The following is a 24,158-nucleotide window of genomic DNA, read 5'->3' as shown; positions in this document are numbered from 1 at the left end:
AGAATAATCCATAATTTATATTAAATTTCGCAATTCTACGACTATAACTAATCTATAACTAAATTCTAATTATTTTAAATTTTCTAAACTTCCCTAATCTCCCTCTAATTTCCTATTTATTTCCCTTTTCTTTTTCTTCCCTTCTTTTTCTTTTTCCTTCCTTTCTTTTTCTTTTCTTTTTTTTTCTTTCTCTCTCTCCTTTCTTTTCTTTTTCCTTCTCTCTCTCCCTTTTCTTTTCTTTTTCCTTCTCTCTCTCCCTCCCGGTTTCTCTCCTCCTTCCTTCTTCTTTCTCTCCCTCGGCTTCTCCCTTCCTCCCTCTCTCTCGGCTCTCTCTCTACCCGGCGGCATGGCGACAAACAGGGGGGAAGGCAGCGGCTCACCGACGGCGGCGACGACGGCGCATGGCGCGGCACAGCGCGGCGGCTTCGTGGCGGCGGCACGGCGGCTCGAAGGCGGCGGAGCGGCGGCACGACGACGGCGACGCGTGGAGAAGGGGAGGGAAAAGGGAGAGGAGGAGGGGATGGAGTGGGGAGAGGGGAGAATGGTGGGCTTTTATAGGGGAAAGAGAGGATAAGGGGGAGAGGGAAGAGAAGGGAAGGGCGGTGGAGGGGGGGGTGAGGCGACGACGGCGATGTGACGGCGCGTGGCGCGCGGGCGGAGATGACGACGGCGCGGCGCGGCTCGGGGCGCAAGGCGGCGCGGCAGCGGCACGGCTCGAGGCGGCGATGGAACGCGCGCGCGGCGAAGGGATGGCGACGGCGACAGGCGGCGATGGCGACGGCGGCGCGGCGGCAGGCGACGATGGCGACGGCGCGCGGCGGCTCGGGGCGCGAGGCGGCGGCGCGTGGTGACGGTGGCGACAGAGAGAGGGGAAAGAGGAGGAGCTGGGTTAGGGGACCACGTCGAACACCTGGCGGCCGATGAATAGTGACTTTTCCTATTTATCCCGATTTTAGTGTATTTTCCATATAAATTTGATTCCACAATTCCTAATTTTGCATATATGCATTTTACTCAATATTTGTGTTATCTTAACTAATGAATTCACCCTAGATTAATATTACTCATATTTTATTTTTATATAATTTATTTGAGTTTTAATTAGGGTTAATTCTTATTCCATCGTATTTAAATTTAATTGATCCAAATATGGTCGCGATAATATTTTATTTATTTCTATCCACACCTAATCTTTATTTTAATTTGTATTTATTTTACCAATTTGTTTTTAAGGTTTATTCCTAATTAACTATTCTTTACTCACGATTAATAATCTTCGAGATCAAATCCAGATAAAATAGACGAATAAGATCGGCATGATGCAATTAATTTAAAAAGTTTTTGAAAATCCGTATTTTTAGAGTTTTGATTTTGTCGGTCGAATTTTCAGGGTGTTACACTTAGTTTCCTGTTTCGAAATTTGATTTTCATCTTCCATCAGTAACCCGGAAGTTCCTGTCCTAAGAACACCGGAAGTTCCGGGCCTGGCAGGCCGGAAGTTCCGGAGTTCCTTACTAGGAAGTTCTGGGTCTGTTTGAATTTTACCACTGCGTTGTTTTTAAGTTTTCAGGGACAGCCTATTCACACACTACCTGCCCAATTCACAGGTTTTCCGAACCAAAAAAGGCTAGATCTGCATGCAGTGTACACCAGTGGAAAGGATCTTGAAGTTGTGCTATCAAATTGCTGTGGTTTTGAGTGGTTGAGTATTTTAAGATGCCAATTGCATGACGAACTAGGCTCTGTTCGTTCCAGGCTGATAGGGGAGATTGAGTCTCGTTTTCCGCGCGCACGCTTTTCAAACTACTAAACGGTGTGTTTTTTGCAAAAAAAATTCTATAGGAAAGTTGCTTTAAAAAATCATATTAATCCATTTTTGAAATTTAAAATAGTTAATACTTAATTAATCATGAGCTAATGGCTCACCTCATTTTGCGTATCTTCTCAATCCCCTTCTCCTCAAACACACCCTAAAGTTGGATCATCCACTTCCCAGCCTGCTATACTTGAGTGTCGAGAACTCTAGGTAACCAAGATGGAATTGCATCCTGTGAAACTGACAACTTCTGTATACTCCTACAAAGGAAGGATGATTCATATTGACCTCAGTAAAGCTTTGGGTCTCCAAGATGTAGATATATATTTTTATCTCTCAAGTCTTGAGCATATTGTCACCACATTTCTCAATCAGTTCACTTCCAAATATACGAATCTAACCTTACACACTACTTTTGAACCAGAAAAGGTCAGATCTCTAAGTACCATTTAAAATTTTTGCTTTGTTGTTTATCTTCCATGATCATCGGTTGTTGTTTATTGTCCAGTTCCAGATGCCCTCCTTGCATGGAAATCAATACAAGTTTTCACCTGAAGCACATGGAATTGCTATTTACCTTGATTAGAGATGTTGATGCCATTAATTTCTTTGGTCTCATTTCTGAGGGCTACTCCTTTCGTTGAAAATCTACGTGTTCATGTAAGTAATTCTCTGGCTTTCTACTTTATAATAATTATGTGCCGACCCCTTCTCCGTGATTTGCATTAAAAATTTACAGTGAGTCTATTAGGAGTTTTTAGGCGACTAGAGCTTTTGTGAAGGTGTAAACGTTTGTCTTACTTTTAGTGCATGTGTTAGTTAACCTAGCGTCAACATGACTTTTAGTTATAATAATGAAGATTTACGTAAGGTTTAGGACTTGCAATACTAGGTTATGTGGGTGTAAAAAGAATATGAATGCACCTTGTACTCATGAAGGCCTTGTCGACTTTAGTACATAAGACACTCCATTTGGTTGCGGATTTTTTGTCTTCTGTGATTTCTGTGTTATGCTATTAATCTCCCTAGAATCCCTTCTGGATATAGTAGTACTACTATTAAGCTTTCGAGAGTTATAGTTATTACTATTACTATTTAATAAACCTTAGATGGGATGTATCAGACATTCAGACTGTACCGAGTTTAGTTCCAACTTTTTCTTCAAACTTTCAACTTTTCCATCACATCAAAACTTTCCTACACACACAAACTTTTAACTTTTATGTCACATTGTTTCAATTTTAACCAAACTTTTAATTTTAGCGTGAACTAAACACAGCCTTTCTCTCGTGAAACAGTTATTTTGTTTTGCTGTAAATGAATCAGATAAACTGAGCTCAAACAAAATGTTGTCGATAGGCGTCATCTACTTTTGTTGCCTGGATCAATAAATTGTTTTATGTATCATTCAATGAATTTACAAGTCCACTGACACCATAGGTCTTCCGTTCCAATCTGCAGTTTGGCGTTGGAGTTTACTCTTTTCGTTCCGTAAAAAACAAAATATAGTAATAGATATGATACATTATAATATTATAAATCTAGATGTTACTATTTAAATTTATAGTACTAGATATTTTTATACTACGTTTATTTTTTATAGGACGTAGCGGATACTTGTATATTAGGAAAGAGCCCATCATTATAATCCCAGAGAGCCCACACAATCATCTGAAGGATGTGTGTGTCGCAGGATTGAAGGGTCCAAAGGCCAACTTGAATTTCTCGTGCACCACTTGGAAAATGCTCCAAACATGGTGGTTATAACTGTCGATACGACATATATTGCGGGACAATATGGCCCATGCGTAAACAGTAATAAGAAAGAAGATGAATACGTGGCTGCAGTTCATTGGACGGCTAGGAGACATTTTGAAGGAAAGATTTCACCCAGCTGTTCACTAAAATTACTTTAGAGATGGTTGTTGTTATACCAACTACCATATTTGCCTCACTTTAATTGTAAAAAGCTTATTTGAGGTAAATTTTCATGTAGCTAAGAGTCAGAGATGTGGAATAAAATTTTCCTCCACAATTTGGGTTCCTCGAGATTATGTGGAATTTGCTTTCTTGTCCAGTACAAAGGACATGTTTCATTGTGATTTTTTTTTTCAATGTTATTGTGAAATTGAATTATTGATGGTCTTGGAACTGATGGTGGCATGGTGGTTGGCTGCTCCGGTTGCTTGTGCCCTGGGGTCCAGTTATGTACCACTATCATTACTAAACTATTTTTTTGCCTAATTGATTGGATCTCAAGTACCATATTTCTCTTTTAAATTCAGCATTGTAGCACTATAGGGAGAGAGACATTTTGTAAGCGATGCTGCATATATGGTTCTGCTTCATTCTGTCGAAAATGTAAGTCCACGATTGTGGCTGCCGTTGGACTGCGTGGACGTTGCTGCAGACGGCATGTCGCTGTTCTTGGGGTCCCGTCTGGTTAGCGATTTGTGTCACCACAAACATGTGGGGTAATTGAGGGAAATATATATACTTACGTTGAAAAGTTACCTGATATATTGGGGTAGTTCATCTTCTTTTCCGTTGAAAGCTGCTACCTACTTCGATCGCATGCTCGCTCTGACCGCATCAAAATCCATTTTTCTGACCATTCCAATTCGAGGAAATTTGTCACGGGGAAATTGCTTGATTAGTCGAATACGTAACCAACTACTTCCTCCTTCCTAAAATGTTGATACTTAGAATAAAATTTAATAGGTGTGTCCAGATTTAATGTCCTACGATGAGTCAAATCTTATTTTAGATAGCAATATTTTAGAACGGAGGAAGTGCTACCAAAAGAGAAGGGGCTATATGGAGGAGGAGAATGGAAGAATGTGCCATTGTCACCTCCTACCTACCAATTAGAAATTTAGAATTGCAAGTTGCAAATTTGCAACAAAGCACACAGCTCAATTTTCCTTTTACTTTGATTTTTTTGGGAAAATTGGAACCATGCCATTATAACTTTATAAAATTTGATATATGTCATCCTGACCCACATGTCATTGACTCATGTGGGTTCTACATGTCATTGAGATACCGATGTTATATCTCAAACTTTGCAAAATTATAATGGCATGGTCCTAAATTACCCTTGATTTTTTCACGTCAAACTGTGCATTAGAAACGTTCAGTTCAACACAAGAACAGGAATTCGTTTGTACTAGTAATATTTACTGCAGATTAATTATCTGGAGTGGAACAATTACACGTATAATGACGAGAAGAAGAATAAGAAAAAATGAAAGGCAAAATTAATTACTCCCGGCAATGGGGGGAGGATGAGTAGGACGACATGACCACAAGAAACCAACGTCCCTACTCGATCGATGCGCGTCTCCTCGTCGGCGGCGGCGGTCAAGTGGAGGAGGAATCGTCGGAGGTGACGGTGGAGGAGGAGCCGGCGGTCATGGGGGTCATGTCCATGGGGTAGCTGCCGAGCACCCGGAGGAAGGAGGTGTACTCCTGCACCTCGGCGAGCGCGTTCTGCGCGCGGGGCTCGGCGAGGGAGGCCTGGAAGTCGACGTAGAACATGTACTCGAAGTGCTTGGCGGTGCCGACGTTGGCGTCGTCGACGAGGCGGATGGGGCGGTGGCGGTGCGGGCGGCTCTCGATCTTGGTGAGGGTGATGTCGCGGAAGGCGAAGGCGGAGAGGACCTTGAAGAGGACGGAGGTGCCCTCCTTGTCGTGGGCGAACACGATGCTGGTCTTGAAGGGGCGGTCGGTGCGGGGCACGATGGGCTCGCGGGCGAGCATGACGAAGCGGGTGACGTTGCCGCAGTCGTCCTGGATGCCGTCGGCGAGCACCTCCATGCCGTACAGCTCGGCGGCGCGGGAGGAGGCGATGGCGGCCGTGTCGCGGAGGCCGTTGGCGGCGACGTACTCGGCGGCGCCCGCGGTGTCGTCGAAGGCCTCGCGGACGACGTTGAGCCCCATGGCGGTGAGCGTGTGCTCGCACTGCGCCAGCGCCTGCGGGTGGCTCATCACGCGGGTGAGGCACTCCTTGCGGACCCCCGGGAGCGCCATGAGGCAGTGGTGCACGGGGAGCTGCACCTCGCCGACGATGTGGAGCCGGTGCCTGAGCAGGAGGTCGTAGTTGCGGTGGATGCTGCCGCCCAGCGAGTTCTCCACGGGGAGCACGGCGCGGTCGGCGATCCACAGCTCCACGGCCGAGAACGCCACCTCGAACTGGTCGCAGGGGATGGCATCGCAGCCCGGGTACGCCTTCCCGGCCGCCTTCTCGCTGTACGCACCGGGGACGCCCTGGTACGCCACGCGCAGCTGCGACCCGTGCATCGGCGCCGGCGACAGATCCGAGATCCGCAGCGGCTGCGGCAGGTTCTTGGCGACGCCCCCGCCATTAACGCTGCTCACGGGCACCAAATCCAGCACCGCCCCGCCGTCCTCCGCCGCCGCCTGCTGCTCCGGGACCAGCGGCGCGACATGCCCATTAACGAAGCTTGGCGCCGCGGCGTGCGGGGACGCCGCCCCGAGCGCGGCCACCTTGCTGGACAGCACGGCGCAGCTGCTCTGCCACTCCGCCCGGCCGCCCACCACGGCGCCCTGCAGCGAGCACCTGACCACCCCTCCTCCTCCGCTGCTCCTCCCCGCGCCCATCCTCGCAGGATTCTGCCCCACGGGCGCCTTGATCAAACTCGCCGCGGCCATCACCACACCCACCAGATTTCTCACCTCCTTTCTTTCTCTGCTTCTTGGGTCGGTGAAAAAAAACGAACCGTGTCGAGCAGTAGTATAGTTTGGTAATTTGGGTAGGTTTGAAGCTTCAGCGCGAGAAGCTGAGGAAGGGAGGGGGGCGGTGGAAGGGGATATATAGGTGGTGGCGATTTGGGTTTGGTTTGGTTTGGGAGTCTGATGTGAGGGGGTTGGTGGTGAGACGAAGCGTGGGCTGGGGGTTGGTTGGGTCAGCGTCAAAACCTCAAAAAAATTGTATCCGGAGCCACCTCCACCCACGGCCATCCTCCTCCGCGGCTCTCACCAACCCAACCCAGCTCGGGCTCGCGCGCCGTGGAATGGGGTGGAACGTGCGACGCAGCAGTGGTGCATCCCCCCTCGCGCTCGCTCGCGTCGCGGCCTCGCGCCGGCGTTTGCTGCCGCCTTGCTTCGCCTTTTCGGCGTCGTTTCTTGGATTATTGACCGGGGGATCACGCATCTAGTACGTGTGGATGGGATCCATGCCGATTGTGGCGGGAAATTGTCCCGTGAATCTGCTTGTTAGGGGCGTGTTTAGTTCATGTTAAAATTAAAAGTTTGGTTAAAATTGAAACGATGTGATGAAAAAGTTAAAAGTTTGTGTGTACGAAAGTTTTGATGTGATGGAAAAATTGGAAGTTTGAAGAAAAAATTTACAACTAAACACGGCCTAGGTTATTTAGGGTAGTCCTTTAATGCATGGCATAATTTAGCATACAAATGGCTATTTGTCTCGTGTGTGTGGGGGGATACAGGTTATGTCCATGTAGTTTTAGAATAGGAATTTGTCTCTCTCCGTTTCAAAATAAACGAAACTAATGTGAAGTTGGACAGGAAGGGAATACGTTTCTGTCTAGATTTGTAGTACTATAGAGCATATCCAAATTTATAGTATTTTGATGTGTCATATCTCATGTTATAGTTGTTTATTTTAAAACAGATGGACTGCAATGTTAGAGCAGAAAAAAATTGCATATGTACCATCGTCAAAAATTAGATTCGCTGAAATATCATCATTTAAGTGGGTTTCGATAAAATACCATTTTCAACCAAGTACCATACAACACAATGCTATTTTCATCCTTTTTGGCAACTAGAAATGATTTTGCGCTCTTTAAAGTTTTTTTTTCTATCGGAAATGCCCTTGGACCTAGACACATTCTCGCTGTCGCCGCTCCACCTCACTGCCGGAGGAGAGCCACATTCTTGCCGGTGCCACCTCAAATTAGCACCGCGAGCCTCGTTCTCCCCTAGCACTAAACAAACATATCCAGCAGCGGAGAGCAGTGGCGAAAGCCTTTCAAATGGCGTGCGCCTACCCACAGGTAGAAGGGAGCGCGTCAAGGACCATAGATGCAGGTGAGTGCTGAGGATGTCGGCAACGAGCTCCGGAGGCACACAATTGAGCTTGGAGAGGTCCATGACAATGGGCGGGCCCCATTGCTGGTGACAGTGGAATGCGTCGAGGAGGAAATGACCGAGTGGGGAGAAGCGGTCGCGTGGCTCGTGGGGATGCGTCTCCATGGCGGGATGCGACGCCGGGGTGTTAACGACAAAATTTGATAGACCCCCTAAGAGAATTATCACATCGCCAATAGTCAGATTCCTGCTTATTCGGTTAAGGAAATTAATCTATTAAAAGAAGCTTATCCAGAAGTGACCGAGTTCAAGGAGAATGCTGCATGGCAAGTTATCTATTAATTAGGTATAGTTTGTTAGTTTCCTTTTATTTTTAGGAAAGTATGTTTAATATCTTATAAGGACTTTATGTTTTTCTTTTATCTTTAGGAAAGTTTCTTTCTTGTCCTATAAGGGACTAGTATCTCTCCATGGGTATAAATATGTACACCCGGAGTCATTGTAAAATATCTCTCGATCAATACAACTATTCTCAGCGCATTGACACCCTCTTTCCTGAGGTTTTTACTTATCAACCTGTGGAATTTGGCACCTAACGCGGGGCTGCATCGGTTCAGTTCGATCTCCGGCGAAGGGGTAAGTCCTACGTTCCGCCGGCCCTGGCAATTGTATTGGCTACACCGGTGTCGTTCAAGGCTGCATCAATACATTCGACATCTTGGATTGTTCTGATTCGATTGATATATTTGCCTACCAATTTGTCATATGTCTTTGTTAATCTAGTCTTAGCATATCGGTTTAGCTCTACGGGCTGCTTCTCGCTCTAGGGTTTCTGCCGGCATCGGCTAAATCGTGTTGCTAGATTAGATTAGCTAGGGCATCTACCACCCTGAAAATCAGTCAATGGCTTGATTGTCTAGATATTGTATTTCTTTTCATACTTAGTGCTGCATAAGTTAAGTTTGATCTACTAAGTCGTGCTTACAACCGTAATATCTAGTCTGCTTGTTGACTGCCAATAAGGGTTTCATCGGGGTTTCAGCCGATGAGGTATCTGGACATTACATCAGCTTACAAGGATTACATACAAGTTGGATTTAGCCGATTGCAATAAAGATTTCACTGTTTAATATAATCTTATGGATTTTATGACATCGGACCTCCAGCCGATGTATGCTTTAACCTTTGGATCAGTATTTATCCTATCATATCATTATTAGCCAATTGGTTTCTATTGGATTATATTGATGCTATACTATATTATCATCAGCCAATTGCCTTATATCATTATTTACTCAAGTATCATTATCTATATTGGACATATAACCGATAGCTCAAAACCCTATCGCTATCGGTTGGTATCGGCATCGGCTGAAACACTCCATCGGCTTGTCAGCCGATCGGTTCATTGATATTCAATTTGCATATCTTGTCAGTTGCAGGATCAAACCGACTGGCACGTCCACATCTCACCAAGATTTGGACTTGCACTGGAGCTAAGCAGATCTTCCAGGCTAGTCTGTGTTTTTTTCGCGTCAACACGGGCCAAGAGGCAGCACGACTACGGAAGATGTGGCGCCAAAGCGGAGATGCTTGAATCAGCATTGGAAACCGGTCATGATTTTCGTGAAATCTGGACGTCCTGATCATGTCGAAAATGTAAACCGCTTACTCCATTTTTTTCAATTTAAAAATATCAAGATGAATTATAAAATTGTATCATATTTTTCCAAACTTAATTCTTTTTATCGGTTTATTAACATTTTTTTATTGAGATTGTGAACCATCCGCCTACGACTAGGGATGTAAACGGGCCGACCCACGAACCTACTTATATATTAAATAAAGGATATTCTGTGGGTTTTCACGTCATCGCTCGGCTTACCGCGTCGTAGAGATGCAAGTAGATCAACCTATAAACACATTTATAGGTCAAATTAATAGGCAACCCGTGAGTAACTCACAGGATACTCACTAATTTTGTCTATTAGCGGGTTCATGCGTTGGTCCGCTTGCATCCGTACTATGACTAGACCACCATATCATCCATGCTATTGCTTCCCCATTAAATAGTTGGTTTTTGTTTTCATGTGAGGTTACGATGCTTCTTTCTCGTGTTGGTTTGGTCGCTTCGAATTCAGTTGAATTGTTCAGATTGTGCACGAAATCGAATCTGCTCGGTTTGAAAGGGAAAAATAAGGCAAAAAAAAAGAGTATGTTAGGCTCAATTTCAGCACCGAGACAGAGAGAATACAATTGGCTGTACAAGGAAAAATCAATCCCAAGTAAAAATGAGAGCCGTCATTTTTCTTGTGATGATATTTTAGGGTTCGTCCTTGACATCAAGTTAGGATTGAATCATCCTACTTGGTTGCTTGTCTGTGAATCGGCCCACTTAAAAAGAAAAAGAAAATAGAAAAGGTCCGATCGGCGCAGTTTCACAACAAATGTTACAATCAGTTGAACAAGGGAAATCATAAACTGAAATGAAATTGATATTTTCTTTCTGACATTGTTTATGGTAGAGCACGGCTACACGTACTAAAAATTTGAAACTAAACTTTTACGAAAAATCATGTTAACCATTTAATTTATGTAGATAAAAGTTATGAAAAATCAAGATGCATTTATAGCATTACACATCGGTTTTAGTAACAATCTATCTATCTATCTATCTATCTATCTATTATATACTAAAAGTCCATTAAACTTCCTAGAAACCCTCCTAAGCCGCCACATAGGACCCCTAGAAACGCTCCTACGCCGCCATGTGGCGATCTAATAAATTATAGAAATTCTAAGAAAATATTAGCCATCGATTTTCATTTAATATATGGTAGGCCCATTATTTTCAACCATTAGATCTATTGTAAAACATACCAATTAAAATTATCTCCAAAACCCAATATTGCCAATCTTTATGTGCATGTGCACATAAGTACGGACGTTTAGTAGGTATTCCAAAAAAAAAAGGTACGTACATATATTCCAAGGTAAAAAAGTACGTACATATGTACATAAGCAGGCCGGGCTAACGACATCTTTTTATTTTCTTTTTTTTCACTCGGATAAAAAACCAAACTGCCCATATTAACTATGCTCTACTTACGTTGTAAAAATATAGGCACATATATGTCATCGAAACACCAATGAGAAGCAAAAATTAATTAAAGTATATATTATGTAATAGTTAAATTAGACTTGCATTTGTTAAAATAAAAACAATTCTAATTGTGACTAGCAATTCTCAAAAGTTACCTACTCCTTATAAAAAATAATGATATGTCAAACTGATATCACTAAATTTATCATGAATGTGTTTTCTCTATTCGTATAATATTTAAATATCAAAGATTGTATATATTCTTTTCACACTGTACTGATCTCCTTTATCTTCTACTTATGCTTCATTTGATCTAGCTGGATGGCTGAGCTTATTCAGGATACATGAAACGACACATATCATTAGTGCAAGATTAATTAAATATTGAATATAATAAAGCCAAAATAGATGTATTTAATTTTTAAACTTTTATATAAAATATATTTTAATTATACACAAGTTGCTTTTAAATATATACGATGTAGGTTATGGTTGTCAATTTAATTATAGTGCATAAAATGGTTCAGATGGATTTAGATATTATTATATATTCCAAGGTAAAAAAGTACGTACATATGTACATAAGCAGGCCGGGCTAACGACATCTTTTTATTTTCTTTTTTTTTCACTCGGATAGAAAACCAAACTGCCCATATTAACTATGCTCTACTTACGTTGTAAAAATATAGGCACATGTCATCGAAACACCAATGAGAAGAAAAAATTAATTAAAGTATATATTATGTAATAGTTAAATTAGACTTGCATTTTTTAAAATAAAAACAATTCTAATTGTGACTAGCAATTCTCAAAAGTTACCTACTCCTTATAAAAAATAATGATATGTCAAACTGATATCACTAAATTTATCATGAATGTGTTTTCTCTATTCGTATAATATTTAAATATCAAAGATTGTATATATTCTTTTCACACCATACTGATCTACTTTATCTTCTACTTATGCTTCATTTGATCTAGCTGGATGGCTGTAGCTGGATGGCTGAGCTTATTCAGGATACATGAAACGACACATATCATTAGTGCAAGATTAATTAAATATTGAATATAATAAAGCCAAAATAGATTTATTTAATTTTTAAACTTTTATATAAAATATATTTTAATTATACACAAGTTGCTTTTAAATATATACGATGTAGGTTATGGTTGTCAATTTAATTATAGTGCATAAAATGGTTCAGATGGATTTAGATATTATTATCAAAAGATATGTCTTTTGTAATAATTCCTATATCAATGGGTAGATAACTGGGAAAACAAGGAGCAACCAATCTGATAAGTACTCTAGAACTTATTGCTTATTTACTAAAATGTTTAATGTGTAGTATATAATATACTTTATGAATAAAAAAATATCCTAATATATAATCATATGCCACCACTTATCCATAAGTATATAAATTCTATCAACTAATCGTCAAGTCATGTTGCTTACGAGGTATTCATTCATAGTGCACCTAATAATTAGCTACCATCCAACGAGCACTTATGTCATGAAGCACCATATATAACGGACTATGCTAAGTGGAGAACTATCAACAAATGATAGGTAAAGTAAAGCATGCCACCAAGCCACAGCAAATAATAATCGATTACAAGTATATTGTCAGTATAAGCAATAGAATTCTACACTTCTACAAGAACCCTTAATATATCACGTAATAGATCTCATAAATTAGAAAAAAAGTATAAGGAAAAATATAAAAAAGAAAATATCTGGTCATCAATTTACACTTCAACTGGTAGATCCATTATTTTCAACCATTATATTGGATATATTCGAGCTAAAAACCAACTAATCTCTCCCTATGTACGTACCTATACAAGAGATGTCAAAAAGGAAAAAAAAAGAAGAATGTATATATGATCTGCTCCGTCTGGTTGTTTTTTTGTTTCTTTCTTTGCAGCACTAAAGTTTTCCTCAAATTATGCATATATATAGTAAAACTCTTTACGATGTTATCGAAAAAGTCATGCCACCGTGGCATCGCTTCATGCCATCCCACAAAACTTTTTTAAAATATTTTTTTAACTAATGATCTAAAACGAAATCATAGACACTCATATAAATATGTGCACAACCATCCTACGAATATGCGCAGTACTATTCACAAAAAAAATACAAAAAAAATACATACGTACAATAAAAAATGTTGCATGGAAACCTATTATATCCTTATATAAGTATGTCATTCTCATCTAAATAGTGTTGACAAAATTAGCACAAATAATTTTGACAATATGAATTATTCCTTCGAATATTACCCATGAATATACGTAGGTGACTTAGATGTATAGTAAAAGAAAAAAATCTAAACCCATATTAACCTGTATGTTTACGAAAGATGGTGATATGCGACTTTATGTATAGCCATGACAAAGTGAAATTTGTTTGAATATAATAGATATTATCAATTAGTATATCAAAGTTTATAATTTATTTCACATAATAAATATTTCTTATTTTATATTATAAGGTAATCTATGGTTCTTAAAATAAATACGGTAACATATGGTTTATTTTAGTATTCTTTCTATAAACAAAAAAATAAATTGCCCGCGCATCTGCGCGGGCTTCCTTTCTAGTTTAGTAAAAAAGTTATATGTATAGCTTTTTCCTTAATTATTTCCATCTAGTGCGTGTTAAGTCCAATTCCAGTGGAAAAAGTCGCCATCAAGCACACTTGGCACGCGGACCAAAAGCTTGGAAAAATGTCGACATAAAAATGGCTATACCAGATTGAAATGAAAGCCGATATTTTTGTTGCAACGTTGTTGTACGACGGTCCATCTTGATATTTGTCTTGCTTGATGGCATATCAATTGCCCAAGATATTCCTGCTTGCCGAAAATGTCGTTGCAGGCTCGTCTATTAAACAAACAAAGAATGTATCCCACGCACACAGTGCACGTAAGTTTATGGTGCATACGTCGTTTACACCATCTAACAAATTTTAATTAAAAAAAATCTAAAAAAAATTAGTGCACGTATTTCTAATAGTATGGTATATACATGCACACAGATCATATTTAAATACATTAAATTTTAGTTCAAAATATAAATTTCTAACATATATATACTCTTGAAATTATCAGTTTTTTTTTTCTTTTCTTATGACTAAAATGTAATGAATTTGTAGTTGATACTTTACAGAGATATGAATATTGTTGGATGTGTATGTACAATTTTCTCTAATTTATTAGTGATGTACTGATGTGCACAAAGTATGCACCGTAAGCTTGGGTGCAGAGGATACGTATCGAAAGAAAATATCATGAAAACCAAAAGCTTGAAAAATCGTAAAGATGGATAGATATTTTTTTTACATACATAGTTTAAATACTCATTTCCAACATATAACTACTTTTTTTAGTTCATACTTTGGTACAGAGAGAATACCAAATTTGATAGTAGGTTTGATTGTGTGCTTCCAGTTGTATTTAGAAATAATTCAAAAAAAATTTTAGTATAGAGATTTCAGAAAAGTAAAAGAAAAAGGGCATCTAGTTATTCACAAGTGTGCCACTAGTGTACCCTTTAGCACATACTAAAAAGATATGCATCCGTCAATATTGCTAAATTCCTATTGAAACTATATAGGAGTACATAATCAGGGGAATTAAGATCTGAATTATGGCATGAGTAGAGTTATGTACTCACAACTTTACCACCAAACCAAAACAACTTTCCTTCTCAGTACTAATATAACCTTTTGATAGCTAAATATGGCACAAAGATAAAAGAATAAGAGGTTTCATCAAACTGGGAACGGTCCCGAACCTTTAGTATAAGGCCGGATTGTCCGGTGTTATAATGCGGACCAGCCGACGGTTTATCAATAGACTGAAGTTAGGTATACGATCAGACCGACTAATAACTTCGAGTCAGATTCCAGTTTTGGTATTTCTTATGTTTTCTTGTTTGGGCCTAAGCTTTCTCTCTCGAGTCCTAGTTGATCTCAATAATACTACATTGAGAGAACATTGTAGACACAAGACAACCACTCTTATAAATATAGGGGAACCAACGCCGATTAAAACAACCACTATCAATATCAAAATTAATTTATTACCTCTATATCTATATTTTATTATTTTATATTTCCATCCGTCTTGTTTTATCCCACGTTTATCCACCTTTCGAAACCCTAATTGGTTGTCATCTCTTGTCTTTACAATGTTTGAGAACATAATAGTTGTCCTGCTAGACCTACATGTTCATCCTGATGGGGTTCCTTTCCGGTGATTGTTCAACAACATTGACCACCTATGAATCTATGTTACGCATATCCATGTGCGGCTGTGGGTTACCTAGTGTGCTCCGGTGTGTATGGAGATAGAACCCTTTTTCACATCAACATAACCGTTCTATTTGAAGCACAACTTTTATTTCTAAATTTGTATACGAGTTTAGAGTTTATAGTAAGACTTAATTTAAATTAGAGTAAATTGCATTCACAGTACATCAACTTAGCAGGTGAGTGTAATTCAATACAGGAACTTTGAAAAGTATTCAATCTAAAAATAATACAGAAACTTGAGAAATAAGTGTGCTAGTGCAACAACTTGATAAGTTGATATATTTTACTATAAGAACTTAACAAATGAGTATTGACAAGTTCTTGTACTAGAACACATTCACTGCTTGTTGCACTTAAACATTGAATTCTGGACATTGAATTCTGAAGTTCTTGTACTAATTTGCATCTACTTATCAGGTTGTTATATCTTGAGTGTAATTTATTTTTTAATTAGTACGAAGGAATAAATTGTTATTACTTCTGTATAAGATTCCTGTCGTGCTCGATTAAAGGCCACTATAGACGGTGGAGCTTTAACTTTATTGAATATTTTGTTTTTGAAGAAAGGAATTTCTTCGAAGAAACATAGATCCTTCGCTGACACTCTATTGTGAATATCCCGATCGATCGGAATAGCTGCTAACACAGTGCAGTCGTTATTATCGTCCATATCATCGAATGACGTAAAAGGACATGAGTACGTGACTGCGTCTGCAACATATGGTCATTCAGCTCTGGAAACTCTATTCCCACATACTAATCGGTGAGACGGTGATGGATATCGCTCACCCCGAACAGGCCAATAATCGCGGAAAACGCTTAGCAATTGATAGGAAATTCCGTAGCAGTTTATTTTTTTTCGTATTATTCGTGACACTTACAGTAGCAGAGCGCCAGAGCGCACAGTAGCGATTCTGATCCGTAGGAAAGGGAAACTGTTGTGATCGATCATGAAGTGGCTAAGCACATTTTGCACTAACAGATAGTCACTACTGTATAAACATTTTTTCCCTAACACCACGATTTTATTTTTTCAGACTTGCTATAAAATCACCGTTGGTAAAAATAGCTCAAGATACCATAAATCTAGTCCCGCCCGTAAAAATCGATTTTTACAGACAAAACCTTGAGACCTTCGCCTGCAAAAATCCGCCAACCACGCCAAAACCTGGAATCATAAAAACGCACGGAATAATTAATTATGTGCTACTCTTACACATGCCATAGACAGTGAGTGGTAAATAATTAATTGCCACATCTTAAGAGTCCACCCACTAAGTCCTCTCCCCTCCACCCACCTCTTCACTCATCCCCCTCCCTCTATACTCCTAGATCCGGCCGGAGGAGGGGGGGGAGTGAGGCGGAGGCGACACTTCCCTCCCTTCCAAATCCGGCTAGAAGAGGGGAGCCGACGACGACGGTGGAGGCATCGCTCCCATCCCCTCCCCTCCCATCCCTCTCTCACGCCGGTGTTTGCTGCTGCCTGCTTCGTCTTTTCGGTGTCGTTTCTTGGATTATTGACCGGGGGATCACGCATCTAGTAGGTGTGGATGGGATCCATGCCGATTGTGGGGAGGAAATTTTCATGTGAATTTGCTTGTTAGATTATTTAGGGTAGTCCTTTAATGCATGGCATAGTTTAGCATACATATGGCTATTTATCTCGTATCCATGTATGTAGTTTTACAGGGTGTCGCATAGAGTATTCAGACACTAATAAAAAACTAATTACAGAATCCATCAGTAAACAACGAGATGAATTTATTAATCCTAATTAATCCGTCATTAGCAAATGTTTACTGTAGCACCACATTGTTAAATCATAGAGCGATTAGGCTTAAAAGATTCATATTATAAATTAGTCGCAATCTGTGTGTTTAGTTACTTTTTTAGCCTATATTTCATATTTCGTGCAGGAGTTCAAACGTTCGATGTGACAGGGTGTAAAATTTTTATGTGGGTACTAAACAGAGCCTTAGTATAGGAATCTGCCTCCCTCCGTTTCAAAAATAAACCAACCTACTATGAAATTGAACAGGAAAGGAACAAGTTCATATGCCTAGCGTCTAGATTCGTAGTACATATGTCACATCTCGTACTTTATATTTATTTTGAAACAGATGGAGTACAATGGAACAAGTTCGTGATGCCTAGCGTCTAGATTCATAGTACATATATCACATCTCGTACTTTATATTTATTTTGAAACAGATGGAGTACAATGTTAGAGCAGAAAATTACATGTGTCACATCTCGTACTTTATATTTATTTTGAAACAGATGGAGTGCAATGTTAGAGCAGAAAATTACATATGTACCATTGTAAGAAAATTGGATGAAATGGAATCACTTAAGTGGGTTTGGTAAAATATCACACTCAACCATGTACCATACGTCACAATTCTATTTTCATCTTTTTAGGAAATTAGAAATGATTTTGCAATCTTGAGTTATTTTTCTATCGAAAAGCCCCTGGACCTTGATACATTATCGTGGTTGCTGCGGCAGTAAGAGGAGAGCCACGTTCTCGCCGGTGCCACCTCAAATCAGCACTATGGGCCTCACCCTCCCCTAGCACTCGTCTCATCTCATGGCTCATGAGTGTACACAAACACATCCAACAGCGGAGAGGAGCGAGGCAAGCACATGGAATGCAAAGCAGTGGCGAAAGCCCTTCTAATGGCCTGCAACCTGCCCATAGGTAGAAGGGAGCGTGTCAAGGACCGTGGAGGCGGGTGAGTGCTGAGGACATCGGCAACGAGCTCCGGAGGCACACGATTGAGCTTGGAGAGTTCCACGACAATAAGCGGGCCCCATTGCTAGTGATAGTGGAACACGTTGAGGAAATGCGCGAGCGAGGAGAAGCGGTCGTGTGGCTCGCGGGGATTTGTCTCCTTGGTGGGATGCGGCGGCGGGCTGGATGTGAGGCCGGGGCGGGAAGTAGGGCACTACGGAGGATGTGACGCCAAAGAGGAGATGCTTGAATTGGTGTTGGAAACCGGACGCAATTTTCCTGAAATCTAGACCTCCTGATCATGTCGAAAATGTAAATTGCTACTCCATTTTTTTCAATTTAAATTTTAAAAATATCAATCCAAATAATAAAATTTTATCAGATTTGTCCAAATTTAATCTTTTTATCGGTTTATTTACAATGTTTGTGAAATCACCTATGAGCGGTTTTTATCTTATATTGAGATTGTGAACCCTGCCTACGACTACACCATCGTATCATCCGTGCTTCCCCATTACAGAGTTGGTTTTTGTTTTCATGTGACCAGTGTTCGCCTAGACCATAGTCTAGACGGTCTAGACCGTGTCTAGATGCTAGACGACGGGTTATCGTTTAGTTTAGGGCCTAAACTGTGAATTAGACCGTTTGACCGTCTAGGCAGTCAAAGACGGTTCTAGACTTTCTAGACCACACAATTAAACAACATTTAGACGAGTGTAGACCGTAAACCTGTCGTTTAGACTATGGTCTAGGCAATATGCCAATGCATTTTTTGTGTTGTTGGAGCTGAAACTTCGAGCCCAGACCAAAGCCCTTATGGTTTATAGTATTGACCCCATTCCATAATGTTCTCCTCTACTCTAGGCCAGTCACTGCAACGAAATCACATCATCTCTCCTTTGCTAGTCGTTACAGTGAACCTTGTTCCCACCTCTCTCCAGCTCGCAACTTTACTCGAGTGGCTGCACCTACATAGCACTGCTAATTTTCTAATATTCTATAAAAAATGTTAAGCATATTTACATATGTGCTAAGAAAAATATGCCGATAATATAGTGTACGATATCCGTCTAGACTGGTTAGACTCTAGACCATGGGTCATCGTCCGCCTAGCATCTAGCCTCTAGGTGAACACTGCATGTGACACTGTTGTATGATGCTTTCTTCTTGTGTTGGTTTGGTCGCTTCAAAGTCAGTTGAACTGTTCAGATTGTGTACGAAATCGAATCTGCTCGGTTTGAAAGAAAAAATAAGGCAAAAAAAAGTACGGTAGGTTCAATTTCAACACCGAGCCAGAGATAATACAATTGGCTGTTCAAGAAAACTCAATCCCAAGTAAAAATGAAAGCTGTCATTTTTCATGTGACGCTATTTTAGGGTTCGTCCTCGACATCAAAGTTAAGGTTACTTGAAAAGTAAAATAAAATAGAAAAGGTCCAATCGGCGCAGTTTCAAAACAAAGAAGGGTACAATCGGTTGAACAAGAGAAATCACAAACTGAAATATATATATATATATATATATATATATATATATATATATATATATATATATATATATATATATATATATATATATATATATATATATATATATATATATATGGCAATGTATCCTATACACACACTACAAATTATGCGCTCATGCACTCGGGTGCTGTACGCCTTCCGATTCTTATCCAAAGGATACAAATCCAGGCGGGGCGCTTTTTCAGAAAGACGCCCGCATCTCCTGTATAATTTTGCAGCTAACCCCTCGTTGCCTTTTCTCTTTTCTTGTCCAGATCTCCCAGATCTATCCCCAAATCCATGGCAGGAGAGGACGGCAACGATGGGATATTGAATCGTTCCGCTGAGGCACGCGCCATCCTCCTGTCAGGGCTGGTGGACCTCGTCGCCGGCGCGAGCAGCATGGCCATCGGCGAGTCTGCGTCCATCCACGCGTAACTGGACATCGGTGTTGTCCTTCATAGCCGACGCGGCCATCGTCCTGCTCGCGGTGTGGTTCGTCGCAAAAAAGGGTCGGTATGATTGTGACCGCCGTCACGACGGTCAGTGCTTTGCTAGCTCTTCAAATCTTTAGGACACAGTGTTTGATTGGCTCAAAGATGATTAACTAGGCTGAATCGACAGCAAGCATTCTCATGTTTTTTTTCCTTTGCTGTTAACTGAATGCAAAAGCTTCTGTTTTGACTTGTCCATTCAATAATCACTGGTTTGTGTTAACTGACGCAAACCATTATTTGTCTTACTGAAAGTTGAACTGCGAAATGCATCTATTTCTCATTTCTTCTCTTGCGAAATGCATCTATTTCTCAATGCCATGAACGATTGGACACCACCGCCGCTCCTCGGCCAGGCAGTTGCGAGCAGGCCAGCCGGCAGCGGGAGCACAACGCTGCTTGAGCTCGGCCAGCTCTATGTCCATGCTCCCGGCCAGGCCGAGACGCGTACTCGCCATCTTTGGTCCTGCCATGGATTTAGGATCTGCGGGAGCTGGACGAGAGAAGAAGAAAAGAAGCGAGGGGTTAACTGCAAAATTGTACACGACATGCGGGCGTCTTTCTGAAAAAATGCCCCGCCTGAATTGTATCCCTTAGATTAGAATCGGAAGGCCCACAGCACCCGAGTGCATGAGTGCATAATGAGCAGTGTGTACGTAGGATACATTGCCATATACTACCTCCGTCCCAAGATAAATGCAGCCATAGATATACGTGCTCAACGTTTTGACCATCTGTCTTATTTGAAAAATTTATAAAAAATATTAAAAAAAATTAGTCACACATAAAGTACTATTCATGTTTTATCATCTAATAACAATAAAAATACTAATCATAATCTTTTTTCAAATAAGACGAACGGTCAAACGTTGGACATGAATAGTGCTAAAACTGCACTTATTTTGGAACGGAGGGAGTAGATTCCAATTTTTTTTCTTTAAACTTTCAACTTTTTCATTACATCGAACTTTCCTACACATAAACTTTTAATTTTTCCATCACATCGTTTCAATTTCTTTAAACTTCCAATTTTGACGTGGAAACATAGCCTCTATTCCCACATAGGAGTACTAATCGGTGAGACGGTGATGGATATCGCTCACCCCGAACAGGCCAATAATCGCAGAAAACGCTTAGCAATTGATAGGAAATTCCGTATCAGTTTAATATTTTCGTATTCGTAACACTTACAGTAGCGATTCTGATCCGTAGGAAAGGGAAACTGCTGGGATCGATCATGAATTGTCTAGCAGACTTTGCACTAACAGACTTTTCCATGATCATTTTTACAGCACATATTTTTTTACTGCCTGCCAGACACGACCGAGCGCATCGTCCACCGGTTGGTTAACCTTTCCTTGGACCGTGACCACCAGCAAGCAGGCTCTCACGTGTTCGCAAAAGCATCGTTTGCTGCCATGGAAGTCCAGATAAAGAGTGTCCAAGCGATGATGCCAGTAATTTCACGCTTGGACTTGGATCGCTGGAGGCGTCAAGGCCAGCGCCCACCCTGTGCGACAGTGCGAACGCGCTAGACCGACGGGGGACACGACCGGAGACCAGGCGGTAGTAGTCGCCTCGGGACCGAAACCTCGCCAGCGCGCGGCCTTGTGTGTGCGGGCGCGCACGAGCGCACACAAGGGAGACGACATGCGTCGTCGGTCGTCGTCGTCATCTGGCCGCCGTTGGCTCCGCGCGGCGTGGCGTGGCGCGCGCTCGTGTGGAGAACTGGAGACTGGAATGAATGTCCCGGTCCCCGGCTCGTGCATGCGGTGCGGGCCAGCAAGCTATGCAATGCAACTGCCACAGCCCACAGCTTAGCTATAGCTCACTCTCCCGCAGTTTCGGCCACGACAACTTTCACGACTGTATTAAAAATATATATAGTTACAGCTTGTTCACTTCATAACCATTTTTAATTATACTAATTTTTGTTATTACCAAATTTTGGTAGGACAACAAACCAAACATATCCATACCATTGCTACCATACCAAAATTTAAAAAGTCTGAAGTCACCACTCTTTAAAACTCTAGTATGGCTTTAAACTAAATGCATCTAATTCTACCAAAATATGGTAACACCAAAACATACTAAAATTTGGTATTACTAAATATTAGTAAGGTTGAAAATAATAATAAACTAAATAAGCCTTTAGTTTTATTCGCAAGTAAAATTATCAACTGGTTAGATTACTATCAACTGGTTAGATTATTTCTACGGTGATACTCAGAGAAAAAACAATTTACTAGCTGAAATATTTCACGTCAGCACTAAACACCATAAACTATATTTTTTAAGGCTCATTTTATCCAAACTATCACAGATTATTTAGAGGGTAAAATACTCTAGCAAGATAGTATGGGAGAGATTTTTCTCATACTAAATTTATGTTCAGCCACAGGCTTGCTCGACCACCTTGGCCCTATTCGTGGCATCCATCGCGCCCCCCTATCCTGCCACGCTGGGGTTTTCGTAACGAAACATGAAAAACGAGACAGGGAAATTAATGGGAAGGACGCGTAACATGGCAGGCGTTGTAAACATACAGGTGTATTGACTCAAGTTGTGATTGTAGTCCAGAATTGATTAAAGTGCCGCACCACGGTGACCATTGGCATAAATGCCATGGCAAGCAACGTCCTGTTAATTGCTTCTATGAATGACTTTGGATGGTTTGGCTAGTGTTTTTCTATGAAAAAACTGGCTAATTGATCGATCAACAACTGCTCCATGCAATTAAACTAGTGCTAGACTTTGTTAATTAAGACTGTTCTGTCTCATATAATTTCATCAGTGCCTTGGTGGTAGCTGAAGAAAAGTCTGATCTGTGACCTAACCCCACACCGCGTGGTCGTATGATTTGGAAATGCATTGCACTTGTCTGTAGCGATCCACTCCAGTAGTCCAGTCTCTTTAAGACTTGGAAAAAATAATTCCAGTATTCTCATACACACACTGATTTTGATCTGCTTGGGCATGGCTTGTCTTAAGCTATCTCAACCCTACAATTAAATACGATCAACGGCTTAGATTAATTTCTACTGCAAGTAGAAAGCATCGAAGAGAGACTCTAATTAATTAACAAAGTAATTTTTTTCCACTAACCTGACTATCCAAGGGTTACTTTTCGCACTAGGCACGGCAGATAAATAGACTGATAGTTAACAGAATTGAAGGTCATTAACTGGATGAATACATATACTCCATGGGTATATAGCTGGCCGGTTTTTTCTTGTGGTGAGCGACACACCCAAGTCGTTTATGGTTTAATCACGAACAGTGCCACAGTGGGCCAATTGTTAACTGGCTCAGCGACGAACCACGAACATTAGCGTAGAATCGCATATACATTTTTATATATGCTTTGATTTGCATCTGATAGTAAATTGCGCAGAAGAACAAAGTTAATGAACTTCGTTGTTGCATCTAGTAATGTTTTAATACATGATTATGACTTTAGTTGTGGTAGTTTCACTGGCAATTCGGCCCCTAGCCAGAGAAGGACAGGGGTCCCGACCGGTCTGAATGATCAAGACGCATAGTCACTCATTGGCCTCTTGATTTGAGCGGTCCACAAGTCTCTATGTAGCAATAGCTAGGTTGTATATTCATATATGAGGGGATGGGCATATATATGCCGGTGTATTTTCTTTTTCTGAGAAGAGACGTTTTTCTTTTCTCTTTGGCACTCTTTACACATGCTATATTCCACTGTATATACCATCCAAAAGTTGTCTATCGCTCTATCTATATGGCCTCTCTCTTTCTTACTCTGATTCGTGTACTTTTCTAGTCTTTTTCACGCTGTCATCCTATCGAAGATTTTTTTTAATAGCAAGTAAAACACATCAAAACTGTACAAAACTACATAAAGAGAAAAAAAAATCAAGAGAGGTTCCAAAGATAACCAGCCAGATGGCATGGAGAGTATGTTGGAGAAGTGTTTTTGTTGCATTTGCTATTTTTGGCATGGAAAGCCAGATGGAGAGCATCTCTTATTAGTTACTCTTATAGCATGGTCAACCGTTCCCCTAAATCTAATCCAACAAATCTACCATGGGGATGGCGAGGCTCGAGTCTTCATTACTAGCGTGAGGACC

General features: G+C 40.8%; 1 protein-coding gene across 1 annotated transcript; it reads right to left on the bottom strand.

Annotated features, from left to right (window-relative positions):
* Positions 1-4,975: 4,975 nt before the first annotated feature.
* Positions 4,976-6,620, bottom strand: LOC4335756 (arogenate dehydratase/prephenate dehydratase 6, chloroplastic). The gene has a single exon (XM_015781710.3). The coding sequence runs from the start codon at positions 6,488-6,490 to the stop codon at positions 5,180-5,182; it is 1,311 nt and encodes a 436-aa protein (XP_015637196.1). The 5' UTR covers positions 6,491-6,620; the 3' UTR covers positions 4,976-5,179.
* Between the last annotated feature and the right edge of the window lie 17,538 nt (positions 6,621-24,158).

This window comes from Oryza sativa, chromosome 4, assembly GCF_034140825.1.
Source record: "Oryza sativa Japonica Group chromosome 4, ASM3414082v1".
NCBI lineage: Eukaryota > Viridiplantae > Streptophyta > Magnoliopsida > Poales > Poaceae > Oryza > Oryza sativa.
The sequence above is the reverse complement of the archived record's forward strand: the minus strand, read 5'-3'. Positions and strand labels throughout refer to the sequence as shown.